We start from the raw sequence: 19,533 nt of genomic DNA on the forward strand, positions 1-19,533 counted from the left end.
CACTGCAATTCCCAACACCCCTCCCTTCCAGCCTGAGCTCACCCTTGCTTTTTGAAGACAAGGGAATGGGCCACAAAGGGAGAAAGAGCCTCCAGTGGTTTCAGCAAAGCTGCTGTAGCACAGAGCCCCACTTGAGGCTCGGGGCTCTCTCCCCTTGCACGGCATTGCTGGGGCCAAGTGCGGCTCGGCCTCCCGTGAGCCAGCCCGGAGCCCCATCCCTGCAGCCAGGCCTTTCCCGAGCCCCTGCTCTCCCCGTGTCCTGAGCAGGGCCGGGAACAGCGGGGCCCTTAGAGCCGCCTCGAGAGGCTTGGCATCCCTTAGGTGATGGAGTGGGTGCGGTGCCGCCAGTGCTGTGCCCCCGCCTGACCTGGCACACGAGCAGAGCCCAGGGGAGGGAACAGGGGAGATGGGCTCGCTCCAAGCTGCTTTTCCTGCCCGTGCCAAGCCATTGCCTTTGGGCTGGCTTGCGTCCCGCCTGCGTTGGCTCCGAGTAAATGTTAAAGCCTTCGTGGGGCTGCCAAAGGGAAGAGAGTTTGAGGGGGCAGGAAAAAAGGAATGGCAGAGGCTGGATGGCATTTTCCTGGGGCTCTTGCACATCCCCAGGATACCGCTACCTGCCAGGAGGCCTTCGCGTGACTTGGAAAAATCACTGGTTTATGTTGCTCTTTCCAGTTAAATTTCCTTCCCTCGTCAATCCTAGATAAAAGGCTGTATGTTACGGCAGCTCTCAGGATAAAGCCAAAACAGGCATGTCAGTCAGCATGAGGAAAACAAGCTACTGATTTAAGACTGCAGTGCTGAGTACATGCTCAGCTCAGTCGCTGTATTGATGTCCCTTCCAAACAAACCTCCTCAGACTGGGAAATTCTTGTTCTTGGAGGAGAAATTCAAAGCCTGGGCAGCCCTCGAAGCCGGCTGAAGTGCAGGGAAGTGACTGGGGCTTGCAGAATCACATTCCTTGGTCAGAAAGGTAAGTTCTTTGTTCAGTTAGAAAATACAAACACATACTTTAGACTCATAAAGGTGAATATGAGCACACAGTGATAGGAAACGGAGCAGGCTTTATTCACATAGCAGTGCACAATCCTCTCTGTTTCCAGGTAAGGGTCACGGATGGTCCAAATAGGTAGCTTTTGCAAATCCATCCATAATTTTCTTATTGAATTCATGTGACAGTTTACAATCCTCTCTGTTTCCAGGCAAGGGTCACGGATGGTCCAAATAACTTAGGTAGCTTTTGCAAATCCATCCATAATTTTCTTATTGAATTCATGTGACAGTTACTTGTGAAGAAATGATGAAAGTATCTCTAAATATTCTTGAAACCTGTAAATTACTTGTAAGTCATTATTCCTATGAAATTTTTCAAAAGTGAACTTTTCAAATATTTGGTAGTATTAGCTTACAGTTCCAGGTAATTTCAGATACCAGCAGCTCTTACAGACAGCTGCTGTTCTGTCAGAAGGCCGGTATTTAGTAACTTCTATGGAAATAAATGCTTTGAACACTGGACAATATTACCTTGCAAAACTTTTTCTTTTCAGCAAAAGCACTTTTTCTTTTCAGCAAAGAAAAACCAATATGAACTCAGAACTTACTACTGCAGAGGGGAGATGTGTAACAAGTACTACATAGGGTGATAAAAGAGAGACGGGCTTGGAAAAGCAGAAATCTCTTTAGGGCTAAAACATGAGTTACCAGTCAAAACAGCCCATGTTTTGTGACATTCTGTCAAGCCCTCCTCTTTCTGTTCCCTCCCCACCCCGCTGTGGGAAATCAAACCCTTTTGATTCTGTGTTCAGTCATTAAAGCCAACACTCATTTGGCATATTCTTTGTTCTCACAGATAAAATGCCCTTCCTCTGGTCCTTGCTGATGATTTCCAGGGGACACTCATTGTCTCACTTCCTCAAGGTTATATACAATGCTTGAATATCTTCTAGAATTCAGCTGCTGATTTGTCTGTTGGGTTCCTTTGTCATAGGCCATCTCACATTGCAAATATATTGTGCAAAGAAGACTCAAGAATTTAAAATCTTGGAGAACATTCCTGTTAAGGCTAATCAAATCCCTCAAATGTGACTGTATTCCTCTCTTATGCCAGTGCAAAACAAGCAAGCTTTGCCCCTGAAAAGGCATCTGGTGGAGCCAGTATGGGTTAGTGCAGCTCTGATTTTCAAGGCAGCATTGGCCATTGCAATTTGAAAGGGTATGAAGTGACCAGGAGAAAAGTAACAAAAAGAGCAGCATTCCAACAAGCTCCTCTCAGAAATCACAACTTATATGCAAGTTGTGACTTAAATATATGTCGGGTTTTGTTAACATTGTAAAAAATCTGTTCGCAGCAAGTATGAGAAGGTTTAATTATTTTTTTCCCCAGCATGCTGATAGGAAGCTGAAGACAGTTGCAAGCAGTTGGTTTTCCACCTACTGCCACGGTGGTGGAAATTTATTCCTTCACTTTGCAAGCAAAGCAATCACAAGCAATCAAACTCCATTTGCCTGAAAGAGATCTCAGAGAAGCTGGACAAAGGTTTGCCCCCAATGAGCAGCAGTGTGTTGGTCCTGCTGCTGATCCCACCCCCTGTGGCCACACACCCACAGTCAGGTCTCTCTTCACCCACAGCCTGAGCAGCAGCAAAAGCCTCTCCCGAACAGGCCAACAGATGGAGAGACTTGTCCTTGGACAAACAGCTCCTGTCTCTGTTTGGGCCTAGTCCTGCCTCTGAAGTGGTCTGGAAGGCAGGGAATTCTGCTGGCTCCAGGGGCAGGCTGAAGGTTTTCATTTCGATGGCGTTGCTGCGCTCCGTGGGCTGTGGGCGGAAGAAGCTGCAAAAGCCAGAGTGCCTCAGCACGGGCACCAGCTGGGGGTGGTCCTGCTCACTCTTGCGGTGGCTGGGGCATGTAGCAGTCAAATCTGAGGTAGTTTGAAAATCCACACCAATTCCTAAGATGCAGTGATACATTTTAGGAGAAAAGTTTCCCTTTGTAGTACTACTAAGCTTCTTCCATGTCTGCGTAAGGAAGTTATACCTCCAGAGGTCATCATTAGGGCTGGAATTTGAAATCCCTCCACCAAAAATCAGCATAGAGTCTTTGCAGACTATTGAAGCGTGACCTACCACCGGAGGAGGTCCTTGGCTGAAGGTAAGAGAAACCAGCAGTTAAGGGGAGACCAAAAAGAAACTTAGCACTGATTTTAGCTTCTGTTTTCCTTTTGACTCAGAAGGATGACTGCTGAACAGCTGCATTGGGACATCAAAATTACACTGCTGACAGCTGCATCAACGCCTTGCCAACAGCTCTCCCGAGCAAAGCCAACTGCAGCCCCGGGGATGGCAGCAGCACTGCATCCTGATCTGAACAATCCCTACAATTACCGAGAGGGCATCGCCTCCCTCTCCACCCGCACGCAGTATCAAAGAGTAAGATTAATTCTCTTTCTCTGCTCTTACAGTGTAACAAATAGAATAGTTCACCTTGTTCTGATGCTGGACCAGCTGCTGCTTCCGAAGTCCCACCTCCACAAGTCCCTCTGTTCAGTGAGCCCCACCAGCCCCCCAAAGAGGTACATGGCTGTGTGATAAACCACCGCCGAGTGGCCGTGCCGCGCTCCGGGGCCACTGCTGTGGCAGGGGCTGGAGACACACAACCACTTCCTTGTATCTGAAACGAAAACACTGATTTACAGATGGACTGACTATTTGAGAAAGGATTTACTTCCTGGAGGAGGTAGCTATTCAGCTGGAGAATAAGGGTTTCTCCTCTAAGCTTATTATGAGTTAACGTATTAAATTCTGACACTGAAAAAGTGCATTTAAAAAATCAGTTTTGAAATAAACTTTTAATGAAAATGTCAGATGCTGTGTGACAGATGCCATCGAAATTTTATTTACAGAGCAGTTTTTCCTACAGCTCTGTCAGTTCATTGACTCTGATACAGAAAGATACTTTTCTGGCTGTTCGATGGAAAAAAAAATCAGTCAACAAAAACATTAATTCATTAATGTCTCTACTTATTCTCCTTAAGAGGGAAGGAAGGATGAGATAAACCCATCATTTTTTCCAAAATAGTGACAGAATGGCCACCAGATAACAGTTATGCATTTAGGAAATCTCTGGGAATCATCTCATTTGCAATAATCAGACTGGTAATGAATATGCTAATAAACTATCTCCTGTCAGGTTTGACTCTCCGTGGTCAGTTGGAGATCTGAGATCAAAAGATGACATTAAGAGGCTGAAATCAGGATCCCTGCTGGATCTGAAAGTTTTTACTAGTCCTTGAAGAATTTTAGTGAGTAGTAAACAAATATTCTCCCTGATTTTCAGCTGTAAAACTGGCAAATACTGCAAAATGTATTCCAGTATAATAGTCTAATTAATTTCAGCCAGCAATTAATTGAATTTGACAGAATTTATCACTAAATGTTGTCAAAGAGAAGCCAAAACTAACTTAGAGCATTTCTACTGACAACAATTTTCTTAGCAGAGCAAGCTCTCCTGCTGCGGTTGTTGTTTTACACTGGATCAAAACCTTATCCTGCTTTTTTAACTTACCAAAATGGAATTCCCAAAACTCCTGAGAAATGCCTTTGATGCCAAAGTATCCCCCATAGATGTACATGCTGGAATGGTACACAACTGCACTGTGACCTTTTCTGTTAGCTGGTGCAGAGCTCTAGAACAGTTCAAAAATAAGACAAAAACCTATAAAGTCCTATCAGCAGCAATGTCTGTCTTGGAAATATGCCTTTTTTTTTTAACCCACAAATGATCCTGCAGTCCCAAACTTCCTCTTGACTCCCCCATCAAGCAAAGGTAACCAGAGTGGTAACTGTGTCACATCTCAAAAAAAAAAAAAAAAATTGGGTGTGATTTCAAGGTATAGAAGCATTGTGATGATGACGTTTCAGTAGCAAAAAAATGAGTGATTCCTAATGTGTAGTGATACAAAATCAATCTCAAAAGACCAAGCCACAAATGCTTCCGCTCAGGTTTCAATTAGAAGTGGCAGTAACTTGGTGAGTCCACGTGTTCACACTGAAGAATTGAAAAATGCTGCAGCACTTCACGTTCCAAAACGTATTAGTGTGGCTGCCAATCTGTTTTCACAACCCTACTTTTAAAAGCACAGGCTTCACGTATGGTTGCAATATTCCATTTAAAATTAGTTTTCTTGAAAAGGATTTCAGAAAAACAGAAGCAGCAGCAGAGGAGAGGACTTAACTTCTTCCATAGGACTTAAAATTTAAGAGCAGTATTTTTAAACACTGTTTTGAAGAAGGAAAAAGCCTTAAGTTATTGAAAGTGCAAAGAAATAAAGTACAGCCACATGTCTCTGAAGAGACGAGATTGGAACTGTTTGGGGGAACATATTTCAAAGCAATCTGTTTAATCAACAAAGCAACAGGCATTTGATTCACACATTCCCCACTTCCTGGCTCCTTACCTCCGTCTCTGCTGGTTCGTTGCAGCTCTCTGTCCATCTTGCGGAATCTGGGGGATTGAGTTAATAAAGCGCAGTTTAGATCCCGCACCACAAGAGGACACTCCTCCCGCAGTAATTGCTCAAATTACACAGCTCATTTTCAAGGAAGTCTCGTCCTGGTGTTTTCTACTGACAAGGCTGCAGAAATCCTGCTAAGACAGCAGCACCGAGAGACTTGCAGGAGACACAGTTTGAACAGTTTTCCTCTATCCTTATCAGATACAGAATCATACAGGTGCCACACTGTGTTCCTGTTTCCTAAAGCTAAATTTTATAATGCAGAAGTAACCTGTGATTTTCATAATTTTCTGAACTTGCAGGAATCCCAGATTTCCCTATGGATGCATGAATCCTCCTGTTTACCACACACACCTCATTATGGCAGACTTGTTCTTTTTCATAGGTCCCTTAAATAGCCCTCAAATAACAGCCAGCAATCACAGATCTGGCATCACCATGAAGGAGAGGAAATATCAGATAACACAGCACAGAATACAATGAGAAATCAGTGCAGGCTTGCATTACTTAAAGCTATTCTTGCCAGAAGATTTTAAATAATAACTATGAAACAGCTAGACATACAACCAGTGCTGAACAACTCATTTCCAATTTCCACTGGTAAGTACTGTGAGTAGTAAGATGCTTTCTCCTTTAAAATATGTTCTGAGGCTTTTCTTTCTTCCAGCAGGTTATCTCAGACAACTGGTGTAAAAAACCCCATTGTCTTAAGATTACGTAGTGAAGTAGCAAAAGAAGCCAGGACACTTAAATCTTGGTCTGGACACAAGATTTACTGGCTCAAAAAGAACTGAGCCTCTCTCTCTCCCCTCCTGATCTGACATCAAAATACCAGCTATTATTGCACACAGGATTTCCAAAGGGTGAATCCATGGTGTATGGCACTGCTATTAGATTCAATGCTGCACTGTTTTTCTTAGAATACACACTTAAGAGATCCCACATGTTTGTTATTAGGAGAAAAAAAATCCATGTTATAAAATGTTGATGTTAGTTTCCCACTTTATTTAATATTTTATTTCTCTTGCTCTAGCTTATGTGTTTCTTCAGTAAAAGTACAAATGAGATCTATTTACTGATCTACTTTCTTCCATAAGAGCTTGGTTTTTAAAATATAAGTGGCATTGAAAAAAATTAAATAATACACCAATTGTCAGGTCTTATGATCAAATAGTAAATGTAAAAAGGAGAGAGGGGAGGAATGGAAATTCTGAGACCTTAAAATACATAAAATTTTCCCATAAAATCCTCTCTAATTGAAGTAAGACCTGCATCTCTGATAGCTTAACAGCCTAATTTTGAGGGGAAAATATGCACACAGTTTTACACATATTACTTGCTGTAAAGCTTAAGGAAGGCTCTGTTACAAGCAGCAGAAAACAGTTTGGTTCTTATTATTTATTCCTGCCTATGGAATGTCCCATGGAAAAGACTGGCTTTTGTGTATCATACCAATGTCATATATCCAGAGAGGAGTTTTTGCTTGTGTGAAAGCAGAATCCACCATCCCACCAAAAATATACAGGCTGCCCTGCAAAATGCACAAATATTTGTCACTTACAGTAAGGCACATGGCATTAAAATGATTTTAAAAACAATTCTTAAATGCAAAGGTTGCTCTCAGCAAAATTTATTTAACAAGTTACAAAATATAGTAAACAATGTTTTAACAATTAATCCCAAAAAGCCACCAACTTTAATTATTCTTTTTTTCTCTCCCAGTGGGAAGCCCTGAAGAACATTCTGCTGTTTAATGAGGAGAGTATTTCAGAACTGCTCGTTCCGTGTCAGCCTGGGGCAGCTTCAGGGCTGGGAATCCAGAGCTCTCTTGAGGCATTGCTCAGGTATGTTGGATTATCCATGTTTAGAGAAATGTTTCATTGTGTGGTAGCTCTTGATATCCTAAATTCTGTCTTCCCCTCGCAGGCAGGGCTGTAATTCTTACTTTGCTTTTACTCCCTCATCCCTCTTCTACCAGAGTTCTGTAGTGAATGTTTTTATGCCGTAGCTGATCATGCAAATGAATTCAGAGCAACTGTTACAACTGCACAGATAAGTCAGAGGAAGTGCTGCCAGGGTCTTTATCTGGTATTATTGAGCACCGACTGAGGAAACCAGAGGGCTGCTGCAGGGCTGAATTACTGTCACTCTGTTCAGAAAGATTCCAAACATTGGTACAGCTACATCCAGAACTGCAACAACACAAAAATGCTTTCTGGGCATAGTATTTCAGTGCATAATACCTATGGCATTTTATTGCACTGTATAGTAGGAAATAAAATGTCAGGATATGGACAACATAATCCTTGTCTACTACCTTATAAGCCACCATTGAATGTTCTTCCAGTTCTTCTGGACCATCTCTTGAGCATTCCAACATTTCCCATTCATTTTTCACTGTAAACCAAAGCTGAAGTTAAGACAGTGGTGCACTCAACACATAAACAGTAGGGGAAAGGTGAAAAGGTGGGCTTTGAATGTGGCTGTGCTGCTTAAAATGAAGCATTTTGTCATCTTTCCTCTGTTCTCCCAAAAATTAAATATATGCATTTTTTTCTATTTAGCAAATTTAAATATAATAGTAATAGTTACATTTAAATATAATAATTGTTACTTACATCAAAACTGGACAAGTCCATGAGTATGAACAATTAGCAAAATTCTGTTTTATTCCAGTAACAACTGAACAGGGAAAACCATACATCAAGTCAAAAAATACAAGGTATTGCATTCACATGTTTGTGCACTTTCATATGCATGAATTATTGCTGTGTTAGAGAGTCAGGAAAGCTCATTGATATCCCTTGCTAGAATCAGGATATTTTAAATTATTCAGTATTTCTGGTCGAGAAAAAAAAAGCCTCAAAAACAAAAGGAACTGAACTGAAGTCAAAACTCTGAGGGACACTTGCAAGAGGAGAAAACACCCCCCATCTGCCCAATGAACAAAAAGCAGTTTATCCAGCCTGTGATGGAAAGACCTTAAATGAGGATAATCTGTTAAGTACAGAGCGTCCTCAGTTTCACGGTGGCGATGTAGAACGGCTTTAATCCTGACAAACAGGAGAAGGGCCAGCTCACCTGTGTGGTATCTCCAGAAGTCCCTCAGCGCGGTGCTGCCGTGCCCTCCGTGGAGGTACACGCAGCCCCTGCAGACAGCACAGGCGTGCTTGTATCGGTCACACGGACGCGGCCGCTGCGCCTCGGCCGCTCCCCGCGCACCGCGGGCAGCGCTTCCCTTCATGCTGAGAACCAGGACCTTATCCAAGGATCAACTTGCAAAGGGCTGCCATGTCAGTGGAGGGTCCCAAAATATCAGGGACAGGGCTGAACCCCGTTTGGTCTGCAAAAAGACAAAAAAGGAAAACAGAAAAGTCTCCACCTTATGATAAAATGTTACTGTGTTTTCTTTTCAATCCCCTCAAAAGCAACATTGGACAAGTTTGTGATAATACACCAACTTGAGTAAAGCACCTGAAATTCTGACTCAGATTCTTGTACCAGCGAGGCTGGGACAGGAACATTCCTGGAGCTGAAAGTTTTCCAGAGAATATCAGTGAACTGAAGTCAGTGAAGCTCCAACATGCTACATTTACAATACCGGGGCTTGGTCTTTTTTCACAGCTAAAAGAGTACTTTAGACAAACCTGTACTAAAAACAACTTTGGAAAGAGTGATTATTTCGGATGGAAGTAATGCATTAGCAGTTGTCCAGAATTTGTTTAGACTTTTATCTGTAAACCTGCTGAAATGAGGATGCATCTGGAAAAAAATGACACAAGCCCTTCCCATGCCACAAGATGTCACTGTGTTCTGTGAAGACATAAGTACCAGGAAAACATTCTTCTATTAATCCTCTTCAAAACAGTGGCTTATTTCAACATAAATTATTTTACAAAGCACACACAAAAAACCCCCAAGCATTAGACCAGATTTGGGAATTTGCGTTGATAATGTGTCTGAGGTGACGTGTCAACAAATGGAGTGACAAAGTCTCCCAACTCCAAGAGTTTTCTGTGGGAGCCAGATTCCAGCTGCATTGAGAACCCAGGATGGAAATCAATAGGGTAGAGTAATTTACCTAACAGTAATGTGTAAGTCCAGGGCAAGCTGCACTTAACTTGAGGAAGAACAAAGATTACAGTAAAACAAGCTAGATACAGAAGCTAGTTATATTTCATATTAATATGAAATTGTACCTAACCTAATTTATCATCCATTCATCTCTAAAATTTACCCTTTTTAAGACTGGAATATATTCAGTGACAAAGAGATGCTAGAGAATCTCTTGCAGCATATTCAGGCAAGATTAACTACTTCAATTTTGTTGGGAGATGTTTATTATGCACAACAGTATTGTAAGCTATTACTGTAGAAACTGAAGTATATTCTTTGTATGTTTTTTCTGAAGGAATACAAAGATGGGTGGTACTCACTAAGGGTGCATTTCTCATGTCCAGGGGAATTAGCAGATATGAAGTAATGACACATTATAGGTATGTAAGTCCATAGTGCTTCCTGGCATCCCATTGAAAAGGGAAAAGCAGCTGAAGGCATGAAACAGGGATTATCTCCCTAACTCTGCCAAGCTTCTGAGCAACCACAGCCAAATCATTCACTTCCACACCTAAACGGGGACAGTCACTTCCTTAGTACAACACTTCAAATTTGCTGATGCAGTGCAGTGTAACAGTGCCAAGGTATTACTGCTATTGATGTTATTAACTCTGAAAAGGGTGATAGGTTACTCATACTTTACAAAGGTAAAACAGGCTTGTCCCCTTGCTGTTTGTGGTTTCTTTCTCAGTTATAAAGCTGGTTGTTCTCCTTCTTACATATTTCTGCTTGTTTTTGTTCCTCCATCCTGTTGTACAAACATTCAGAGATGATGACAGCCCTGATTTCATATAACAGATTAGCAACAAAGTCCTGTCCAGTTGTTTGTCTAGCCCAGCTGAACTCTTGCAAGGCAGGCGAGCAGGATGGGATAACAAAAGGCCAAGCGGGGCTGAACTGAATGGGTGTCACCTCCCAGTCACACCTTTTCAGCTTCGGCTGACCCTTGTGAATCTTGGCCATTTACTCTCTGCTGAAGCATTTTTGGTAGCAGACCTACAATCCCTAACAATCAGTTAACTGCTCCACTTCAGAGCTGGGGAAAAAACCCACCAAGTTAATCATGAATCTTGCCTTTCATCATTGGTATTTTAAATTGCAAACTTGACTCCCAGATTGCCGTCTACAGAGTTCACCTACTGTCAACCTGAGCAGTCCCATTTCCAAAGAAAAGCTGCTCCTCTTCTGAGAACAATGTCACCGAGACTTGTCCTCTGTGTCCTGCACCGCTGACCTCAGTTTCAACTTGATACAATCTCAGTTATCCAATAGGAAGCTCTGACTTCAGAAAAAAAAATTTAAAAAGACAACTCTGAACATTTTTATTCAACTTTTTTTTTTTTTTTCCCAAAACAGCTGTAGCACACACAAAAATGTCTGCTGCTCTCCAAAGTCTTCTGCCATTCCACTCTAAAAATAGCTCCTGTGCAATCAGTCCCAATTGTTAAAGGGCTGGAGGAGCTGAGTGGAGGGCCTGGAGAGCTGCAATTAGTGCAGTAACTATAGCACTGTGTATCAATTAATGGCGCCCCACTACTGTTTCATAATACAAATAATTCAGGAAATGTAGCAAGACAGGAATTACTTCAGGAAATGTAGTTTATATGTTCATTATACAATTATTTATATTTCTGATAGATGTGGTTTCTCAGACAAATGATTTATTTATTTAAAGTATTGCATAAATAGATCTTCATTAAAGCTTTTTTTTCTATCTCGGCCCCTTGATTCATTTCCATCTGTTTTCAATACACTCAGAAAAGTTTCATTTTTAAAATGATCAAGCTTTTTGGAATCTAATGAGATATGAAATCACTCATGTGGGGAGGGGCCCAAGTAGGAAATCTTCTTCTGTTTTGGGGCTTTTTGTTAATGACCCAGTTTTCTGAACTCAAGCCTTGAACCTTTCCAGACAGAACACTGCATTTTCTCACAGGCAACTTGATGCTTTACTGCTTTTCAAAAATAATAACAGATCTTCCCATTTGTACTTATCCCAGAAACCTTGGCTCTAGAGGTGGTTTTATTGTAAGTCTTGTTCTAACGGGACTGCCTGCATGAATGAGGAAACTCTGGAGACTTGCAAGGCCCTTACAAAGTTTTAGAAACAAACCCAACTTGTTTAGAATAGAGAAAAGGCTTTTTTTTTCAGTATATCTTGTGTACTTGCAATGCTTCACTATGTGTGATAAATTTAGTATCCTCTGGTTTGCTATTTTATTTTTTCCTAAACTCAGGATCACCTGAACTGTTTCTGTTGTGGGTATTTTTTTGTTTGGTTTGTTTTTTTTTTCAAAATACAGGAAGTAATTTTCAGAGATGCTCAGCTTCAGAATTTCAACCTGGAAATGTGAATGGCTCTAAGACTGTTGGGTGTCTGTGACAGTTCTGTATTATTAGCATTCTGAACTGAAAAAAGGGCCTGGCTTTGCCACGTGTAGTAAAACATGCAATTACCACATGACTGAGCTTACAAGTGCAGGAGCCAAGACAAAAGGAAGGGAACAGAAAGAGGTATTGCTTCTTACAGGGAGAAGCTGAAGGACAGAGAGAGGCTTTGTAAAATGACAAAGCAGAAGACACAGCTCCATCCTGATTTCAGGGTTCAGAAGAAAGACAGGTACTTTCAAGTAAAACAATAACAATCCTGTTGTCTGAATAAAGCTTAGAGCAGACATACTAAAAACTGACAGAAAAACTGGAAAGCTTTTATTTGAATAACTCTTAGTTGAATTTTAACAATTTTCGGGCAGTATTTGTAAACATGATCACTGCTATATCTCAGTGCTTCAAAATGCTTTTTGACATGAACAGGTATTTTAAAGGGGGCAACTTTTCTGACCAGCATATATTACAGTTTCTATAATATGTTCTACTGTATGACACAAAAAATACAATTACAGTTTCTCTGTGCTGTAAGGCTCTGTAGGTAACTGCTCCTTCTGGAGAGAGCAGTGCCACAGCACCGAGGGCATTGGCACCATCACTGCACAACAGAGAGAACATCATCAGTCTCTCCCAGAGAAAAGCTCACTGCGTGGTTCTGGAGCTCTGCAGGCAAGAGATTGCTTTTCTTTAATTCAGATCACATTAATATTAAAGCTGTAATTTTAGAAGTTCATAATAAATTTATGTTTGTGTATCATTGAAAATTAAAATTTGTAAATTGACATTATTAATACATTGTCTTTTGTTTTTTCTAGAAGCTTTCACCCAGGAATGAAAATCCTTCAGTTGTTAGTGTTTTGTAACACTATTTCATCCCTGTTACATAGTGAATTCTTAAGTAGTAATAAAATAACTTATTAAATAAATGTAAATATATGCAGTTGTATTTTCTATATGCTAGGTATAGTTCTTATTTTTAAGTAAACAAACAAAAAAAATATAAACTTGGTTTAGAATAATACAGTAAATATTTCAGCTACTTCCCAAATATGGTGGAGGAGGAAGTGTCTGGAAAAAAGAAATTCAGTATCTTAAATATTTCTGGGGTTGTTACATTTTTATATACACTTCTAGCATATGAATCAGGAAATTGCCTTTTCCACTGTATTTAAATATGTTTTATGGTAAGATGAAAGTGAATACATTTTTGCCACCTTAGTTTCCTTAGTAAATTAAAATTTCATTTGCTGGGGATTTTTTTGTTTGGTTTTTGTTTGTTAGTTATTTGATAGTTTGGGTTTTTTTTAAAGAATGGGCTTTTTTATAAACTAAAAATTAGAATATATTGTTTTGATTAGTAGATCTCCCCATGTAATCTGTTAATTACAATTTACATTTGCAATCATTTAACTGCATCTCAATTTTGAATGAAGTTTCTGAGAAAGAGCTTCCCTAAATACACATCCATGGGTGGCACAAGTGTATAGGAGGTTATGGATATATAAATCCAGGGTAGCAGCCATGTGTGATTAAAAGTTTTTGCTCATAATCAATGTGTGTATGGGTTTTATTTATTTATGGTCCTTAATAGGATATTTACTTCAGGAACCTAATCTGCTTTTCAAATCTTATTTAGGGTCCTGCTGGTGACTCCACCCACAGGCAGAACTCAGTTTCTGTTGTGGTCTCAGCGCAATGGAGAATGGAATGGACACCCTGACTGTGAAGGGTTGCTGCAGCAAGACTTCTGGGCTCTTCAGAAATTATCTGAGACAAACAGGTGATTTTGCATCTTCTAGGTATGACAGAGGGAGGAAATACAGTTTCTGGTCCTCAGACTTTATGAGAAAAGAAATGAGAAATTCCCACCATGTTCTCAAGGCAGTCTTAAGATGTATTTGGCCTTTTAGCCTTTCCTTGGAAGTAATTTGTACTGTCACCACTGGAGCAGGTCATTTCAATGCACAGGTCATCACCCTTTCCCCAGAAAAAGCAGTTCTCAGTGTTCCTAGATGGCATCATTTGGGGATTTCACAAAAACTAACTAGCTGGATTCCTTCAAGGTACAGTAGGCAGGTCCCCTGGAGATTGAATGTAATAAATCTGTCCCTAGGTGTGACTGAATGCATCTTCTTGACAGCTTGTGACCTGCTGCTGAAGTAACTTCAAAATACTTCATTTCCTAAAGGAGACTCTACTCACACTAATTCACAAAATTTTCTAGGTTAGGAAGAAAGACTCTGGTTGACAAAGGAGTCAGTGGCTGCTCAGCCTGACTACTCTCCTCAGGCACGAATTAAGGTACTAGAGTAGTATATACCTGACAGCTGAGAGTCTATCAGTGAAAAACTATTATCTTCCATTAAAACCAAAAAGTCAGCATTGAATTTTACTTGATTGTTCTTTATATCCCCTGACTGAGGAAAAGAAGCATCTAATAAAACACTCAGTCACACTTAAAACTTAATGCCACACTTCATGGAAGATAGACGTTGTGTTTTTCTTGTCCCTGTTACATTTTGCCCTTAGACAAACGTGCAGCAATGAGACAGAGAAGACATACAAGGTTATGAGAATAGCAGAAGCTGTAGCTTGAAGAAATATGAAGGAGTAAAGAAAGGGCACTTGGCAATCAGAAAAATAAAAAGTTCCAGCTGGCAGATACTAAAACATCCAGATATCCTGCTAGAATCAGTATGAATTTAGATTATTCTGTATGGGAGAAGTCATGAGAGACTTGTGTGAGAAAAACTCAGATGGCACAACTGGAATGACTGTCAGTCATGACTGCAGAAAAAGTGAGTACAAAAAGATCTTTTATGGGGAGATGAATTTACACCATCAGGTGAAAGATGATTGCATAAAAACATGATATAATTGCATAGCTGAAATAGATTGCATAGAGAGGAATAGGTGCATTTTAGTCTGGCAAGGAAAACAAAGGTGTCAGCTGACAAACAGTAATAATAACTGTGATGGTTCACTATAACCTTGATGCCAACAGTTACTGGGCTGCACCATCAAGTGGAAAAAACCAAACCCACATCATTTCAATATATAAAAGAGACAGAAAGCATATGAGTAACTTTACACATACACGTTGTCGCTCCAAATTCAAATGGAATTACTCATGTGAATAAAACCAGTGATATGCATGAGCCTGCACAATGTAGCCTAGATACCAGAGCAAAAGAAGGACCAACCCTTTTGTCAGAAGCCTGAAAAAATGTTTTGCAAGCTGTTTTCATATTCAGACTCCAAATGACAGGGTCCGTTTTGGACTGGAGTCCAGCCGTCTGAAAAATTCTCACTCCCAGCTGACATGGTCCAGTATTCATCCCAAGCCAGATGCACTTTGGCTTGGGTTTTGGATGGTTGCATTTCTTTGTTTGTCTTTTGCTCGATAGAAGGCATTTTGTGCTTTATGCTCTTTGACTGTGGAAAAGGGAATGAGCAAAAAGAGGGTGGTGAATCTCCTAAACTGGAAGCAGGCAGCAAGAGCTCTGGCAATTCCTACCACAGACCTCCTGCGCAGCATCGCGGAAGCGGCAGGTCCCGGTCCCCAGCGGTCTCCCGGCTGCTGAGCGCTGACAGCGCTTCCTTCCTTTCATGCGCTTTGTTTCTTTTCGTACCTTTGAGTGAAAGCCACTTTGTGCACAGCTGCACTCAGCCCCGCTCGCTGTCCGGCAGTACCGCGGTGTGCACGGCCGGGCTGTGCCGGTGTTCCCCGGGCTGCTGGGCGTGCATGAGCGCTGCTCAGCGCCCTCAGCGCCCCTCCTGCCCCTGGAGCCCGGCGCGGCTCCTCGGCGGGCCCCGGGCTGCCTCTGGCTGCTGCAGGTGCCCCCGCTGGCGGGCAGGCCTCAGCGCCCTCTCCTCTGATCCCCACCACGGCTGGGCTGGTCCCCACCGAGACGGGGGCAAAGAAAAGAAAAGGAAAAAGAGTCTCGTGAGCCGGCGTGTGGCAGGGGTGCACCAAGCGTGGCCGCGCCCGCTGCCGCCCCTCGGTCCGCCCCAGGCGCACTGAGCCCAGCGGGGCAGCACGGAGGTCCTCGGCCGCTGCGGCGACCCCCGCCCTCCCCCGGCCTTACCCTCCCCTCCCCAGCCGCGGGCGGCGGGGCCGGCGGCGAGCCCGGGGCGGGCGGAGACGCGGCGGGGCCGCCCGCCGCGCGGGTGGGGACGCGCTCGGGGCCGGGCGGCTCCGGCTCTTGTCCCCGTCCCCGCGGCCGGAGCGGCGCCGCGGCGGGGAGGCTGAGCCGAGGATGCGCGGGGTGCTGCGGGCTGCGTTCCTGGCGGGAGGAACGTCTCGTAGTCGTTAACTGCTTTATCAGTCATGGGGAAAGTGCAACATCTCGTTTCTGGCCTGAACGCAGCCAGAAACAAAGATCTCTATAACTTTTGGTTTTCTGGTTTTTTTCTGTGGTAGCGGCCGTGGGAAGGGGGAGGACGGAGAGCGGTGTTTGTTGCTGTGCTCCGTTTCAAGCCCTTTCAAGTCAGCGTTTAGCCCAAAGATCCCTTTTCAGTGAGCCGCAGCCCCAGCGCTTGCTTGGACTTGCGTCCTTGGCTTTCCGTTCGGCTGCCACTGGCTCGCTTTTTTGCCTGTTTCTCGTTTACAGCTACATAAGGCTTCAGAAAACAGGAATGAAACTCCCCCACCCACACGTGCATCTATTTTCCATCCTGACATATTTCCCTGCTTTGAGGCAGAGGCTAAATCTTTCCCCTTAGTATTGTTCCTTAAAAAAGACTTACTTAGGTACTGCAAGTGAAGGCCAACAGAACGACCCAGTCCACAGCAATACAAAGCATATGGTGTGGACTATATAAATAATGCAAATACATTTGATTTTAGTATATTGTGTATAATATATCCGACTGTAGTAGTGATGTGTGCTTCTGAATTTTATTATTCTAGAATTCAGGTGTTATTGAGAGGCAAATCCAGAGCTACAGTGCAGTACTTTCTCCAGCCTTAATTGTGTTCTCCTAGGGATTAAAAAAAACACCAACAACCCAACAACAAAACCCAAACCCCAAACCAAACCCACACATATTTCATAAAAAGAACTCTGAGATCATTAGCTAACATTTGGAAGTCCCTCAAATTAACATGCGTGAAGGACTGTGGCCAAACTCCCACTGGCTCCCATAAAAGCAGTAATCAGTCCTTCAAGTAAGATTCTCCACAAAATAACACCCAGAAGCCCCTGCAGAAAGGATTGCCAATCTCACCATCTGACTAGATTAAAAACAGCAGTAACAATGTGATAATTGACAGAAGAAACTTCCCTGACAAGGAATGAATCAGTGTTTATTTTTAGCCTTTCCCCCAAAAGGCTTTATTTAAATGAAAGATTAGCTAATTATTTCCGTCGTTGTATTGTCCACACTAGAAACAGGAGGTGGCAGATCTGCACTTGTCTTTGGCTCTTCCTTTGAGGTCTGCACCCTGGAAGGGTGAAATTTTGCCAGTTGTCTTTTCATTTCCAGTCTGATCAAATATGAACAGTGTGAAGGTTTCACTAAATTTAGACACCCCCCAATCAATTTTTTTTTCCTGAGTAGAAAGCCCCAGCAAAGGTGTCAGAAAATGTAAATTGTGATTGTGACCGTATCCCACCTTTGCTCAAAGCTTCTCTTGCCTGCAAGTCATTAATCCTGTTGCTGCAACTGCCCACTGCAGCCTTTTGCACTGACAGAGCACTTGCATTCCAAGAAGGTAATTTCCTTTCCCTGTGTACAGGAGCCAGCAGTAAAATTTTATCTAGGAGAAAGCAGCTTACCTAAGAAAAGACTAAAAATATTTGTTCTGTTTTATTGGATAAATGTGAGGAAACTGTATTGATCCCATAGGCGCCAAGTAATATCTGTGTTTCTGATAATAAGCATTTGGGTTCTGTTTTTTTTTTTTTTTTTAATTTTGATTTTTTAAAATTTTGAATTAACTGTGGATTGCAGCATGGGTTTCATAAACAGAAAATTAATCAAACTGCTTTGAAAATGTCTGAGGATACTTTTTTTTTTTTGTTATTGACTTAACTGCTGTGGAATTAAGACACATAAATTACTCATTGTTTCATTCCACCACATATCCATAATATGATGATTGCTACAAAGCACACAAAGAGCTGATTTACCAGTCTCTCACTTTCCATGTCTCAAAGCAGTTGTGCCACATGAAATTCATAAGTCAAATCCCATTAGTTTTAATCTTGGAGAATGAGTCTCACTTTCAGCATTTGAGTCTTTATTCTTCAATGCAAAATGTTTGTGTATATTTTCTTTTCCACACTTGTTAATATTTCATACAATTTTGAATGTGACTACTTTGGCTAGACCAATTCTAGGTAAAATAGTTTATTTGTACTAATTTAGTGTATACTTTTTCATTCTTGAACAGAGTGAAATGTGAAGTAGAAGTAAATGATCATAAAAATATTGTGAAATTCTCAGTTTTATGTGCACCCCACTGATCTTTTTCTTCATCATCACAGAGGGAGAAACTCCACTGTTGTTTTGCTCTTAGGAGGAGCCTGAACCCTCAGCATCTCATTTCACATGCTACTGCAAAAGATGTATCAAAATGGAATTTTTCCTAGAAAGAAAAGTATTATTTTTCCTGTTTCTATATCTCCTAAAGAGACCTGGCTGAAAGGGCTACTCATTGTGATGAGCTCTGCCATGCAAGTATTGACAGCAATGGTGCCTCCACAGCCCCAGATAACTCAATTCCTGTTTAGAAATAAGATGCCTGTAATGCTAATGGGAACATTGTATAAAATTATTTAATCTGTGGGCAATCAGGCCAAAGAAATCCATGAATCATTCATAATCATTCCTTCACATCTGCATTGCAAGAGATACAGTTAAGTACAAAGGAAAACATTACAGATGGGGGAGGCTGAAACAGAGAATAAGGTACAATTGGCATGAAATACATGGGGTTTTAACCAAGATTTATTTTATTGGCTACAGGCCAAGTCTAAAAAATAATTGTTTAGAGGAGAACTTGAGTTCCTAAGTCTAAAACAGAGATGGTGGAAAAACCCCAGTGAGCTGTGTCTGACCTTGCACCACGCCTAGATTCCCAAACCATGTTTCCTGTTTGTACAGAAGCTATATTCTGCTGTATAGAGCCTCTCTGTGTACCCAGTTCAACAGGGCTGAGCAGCTTGGCACTCTTTCATATCTCAGCTCAATCAGGAACTAAAAGCTTTGTGTTGCTTCATTCAGTTCCCCAGAGAGTCTCAGTTCAAGAGGTAATCCTCAAACCTCTCTAAAGGATGCCAATCAGACCGAGTCTTGACAACTGGAGCCGTACCTGTTCCCTCTAAAAGACATTTCTGTGATCTACTAGAGCAGGTAAAGCATTTATCCAGGTAGTGGAAGGTCTGAGTTCAGGGCCTGTTCTTTGCAGATCAGAGATACCAGTAGCCATATTGATGTCTGAGTAAGTATTCACATGAAACCAGCCTCAAAGCTTGATCACTCACAGTGTCAGCTCCATCCCCTGCAAGGGGCAC

At 41.9% G+C, this 19,533-nt stretch overlaps 1 protein-coding gene across 4 annotated transcripts; it reads right to left on the reverse strand.

The window, feature by feature from the left end:
- Window positions 1-1,216: 1,216 nt before the first annotated feature.
- On the reverse strand, window positions 1,217-16,154 carry LOC121338557 (leucine-zipper-like transcriptional regulator 1 homolog). Of its 4 annotated transcripts, none has more exons than XM_041409669.1 (9): window positions 16,102-16,154; window positions 15,538-15,909; window positions 8,591-8,852; window positions 7,827-7,906; window positions 6,962-7,040; window positions 5,453-5,499; window positions 4,561-4,681; window positions 3,480-3,666; window positions 1,217-3,141 (listed from the first exon to the last, which is right to left on the reverse strand). In XM_041409669.1, exons 3-9 carry the CDS (start codon window positions 8,751-8,753, stop codon window positions 2,478-2,480), a joined length of 1,341 nt encoding a protein of 446 aa, XP_041265603.1. In that variant the 5' UTR covers window positions 8,754-8,852; window positions 15,538-15,909; window positions 16,102-16,154; the 3' UTR covers window positions 1,217-2,477. The 4 variants fall into 4 exon arrangements, with proteins under 4 accessions (XP_041265603.1, XP_041265610.1, XP_041265594.1 ...); XM_041409685.1 differs by lacking the exon at window positions 16,102-16,154 and having other exon boundaries at window positions 2,754-2,947; window positions 3,034-3,141; window positions 15,538-16,085; XM_041409676.1 differs by lacking the exon at window positions 16,102-16,154 and having other exon boundaries at window positions 15,646-16,085.
- Between the last annotated feature and the right edge of the window lie 3,379 nt (window positions 16,155-19,533).

Source organism: Onychostruthus taczanowskii, unplaced genomic scaffold (genome assembly GCF_017590055.1).
Source record: "Onychostruthus taczanowskii isolate IOZ18803 unplaced genomic scaffold, ASM1759005v1 scaffold10, whole genome shotgun sequence".
NCBI classification, from domain to species: Eukaryota; Metazoa; Chordata; class Aves; order Passeriformes; family Passeridae; genus Onychostruthus; species Onychostruthus taczanowskii.

What these genes read in the sequence shown, in the direction of transcription:
- LOC121338557 (XM_041409669.1), bottom strand. Translation starts at nt 8,753, where the DNA reads ATGAAGGGAAGCGCTGCCCGCGGTGCGCGGGGAGCGGCCGAGGCGCAG. An exon ending in CTTCTGGAGATACCACACAG is followed by an intron (nt 7,907 to 8,590) that starts GTGAGCTGGCCC and finishes TTTGGTTTACAG; the next exon opens with TGAAAAATGAATGGGAAATG. An exon ending in TGGTCCAGCATCAGAACAAG is followed by an intron (nt 3,142 to 3,479) that starts GTGAACTATTCT and finishes TCTTACCTTCAG; the next exon opens with CCAAGGACCTCCTCCGGTGG.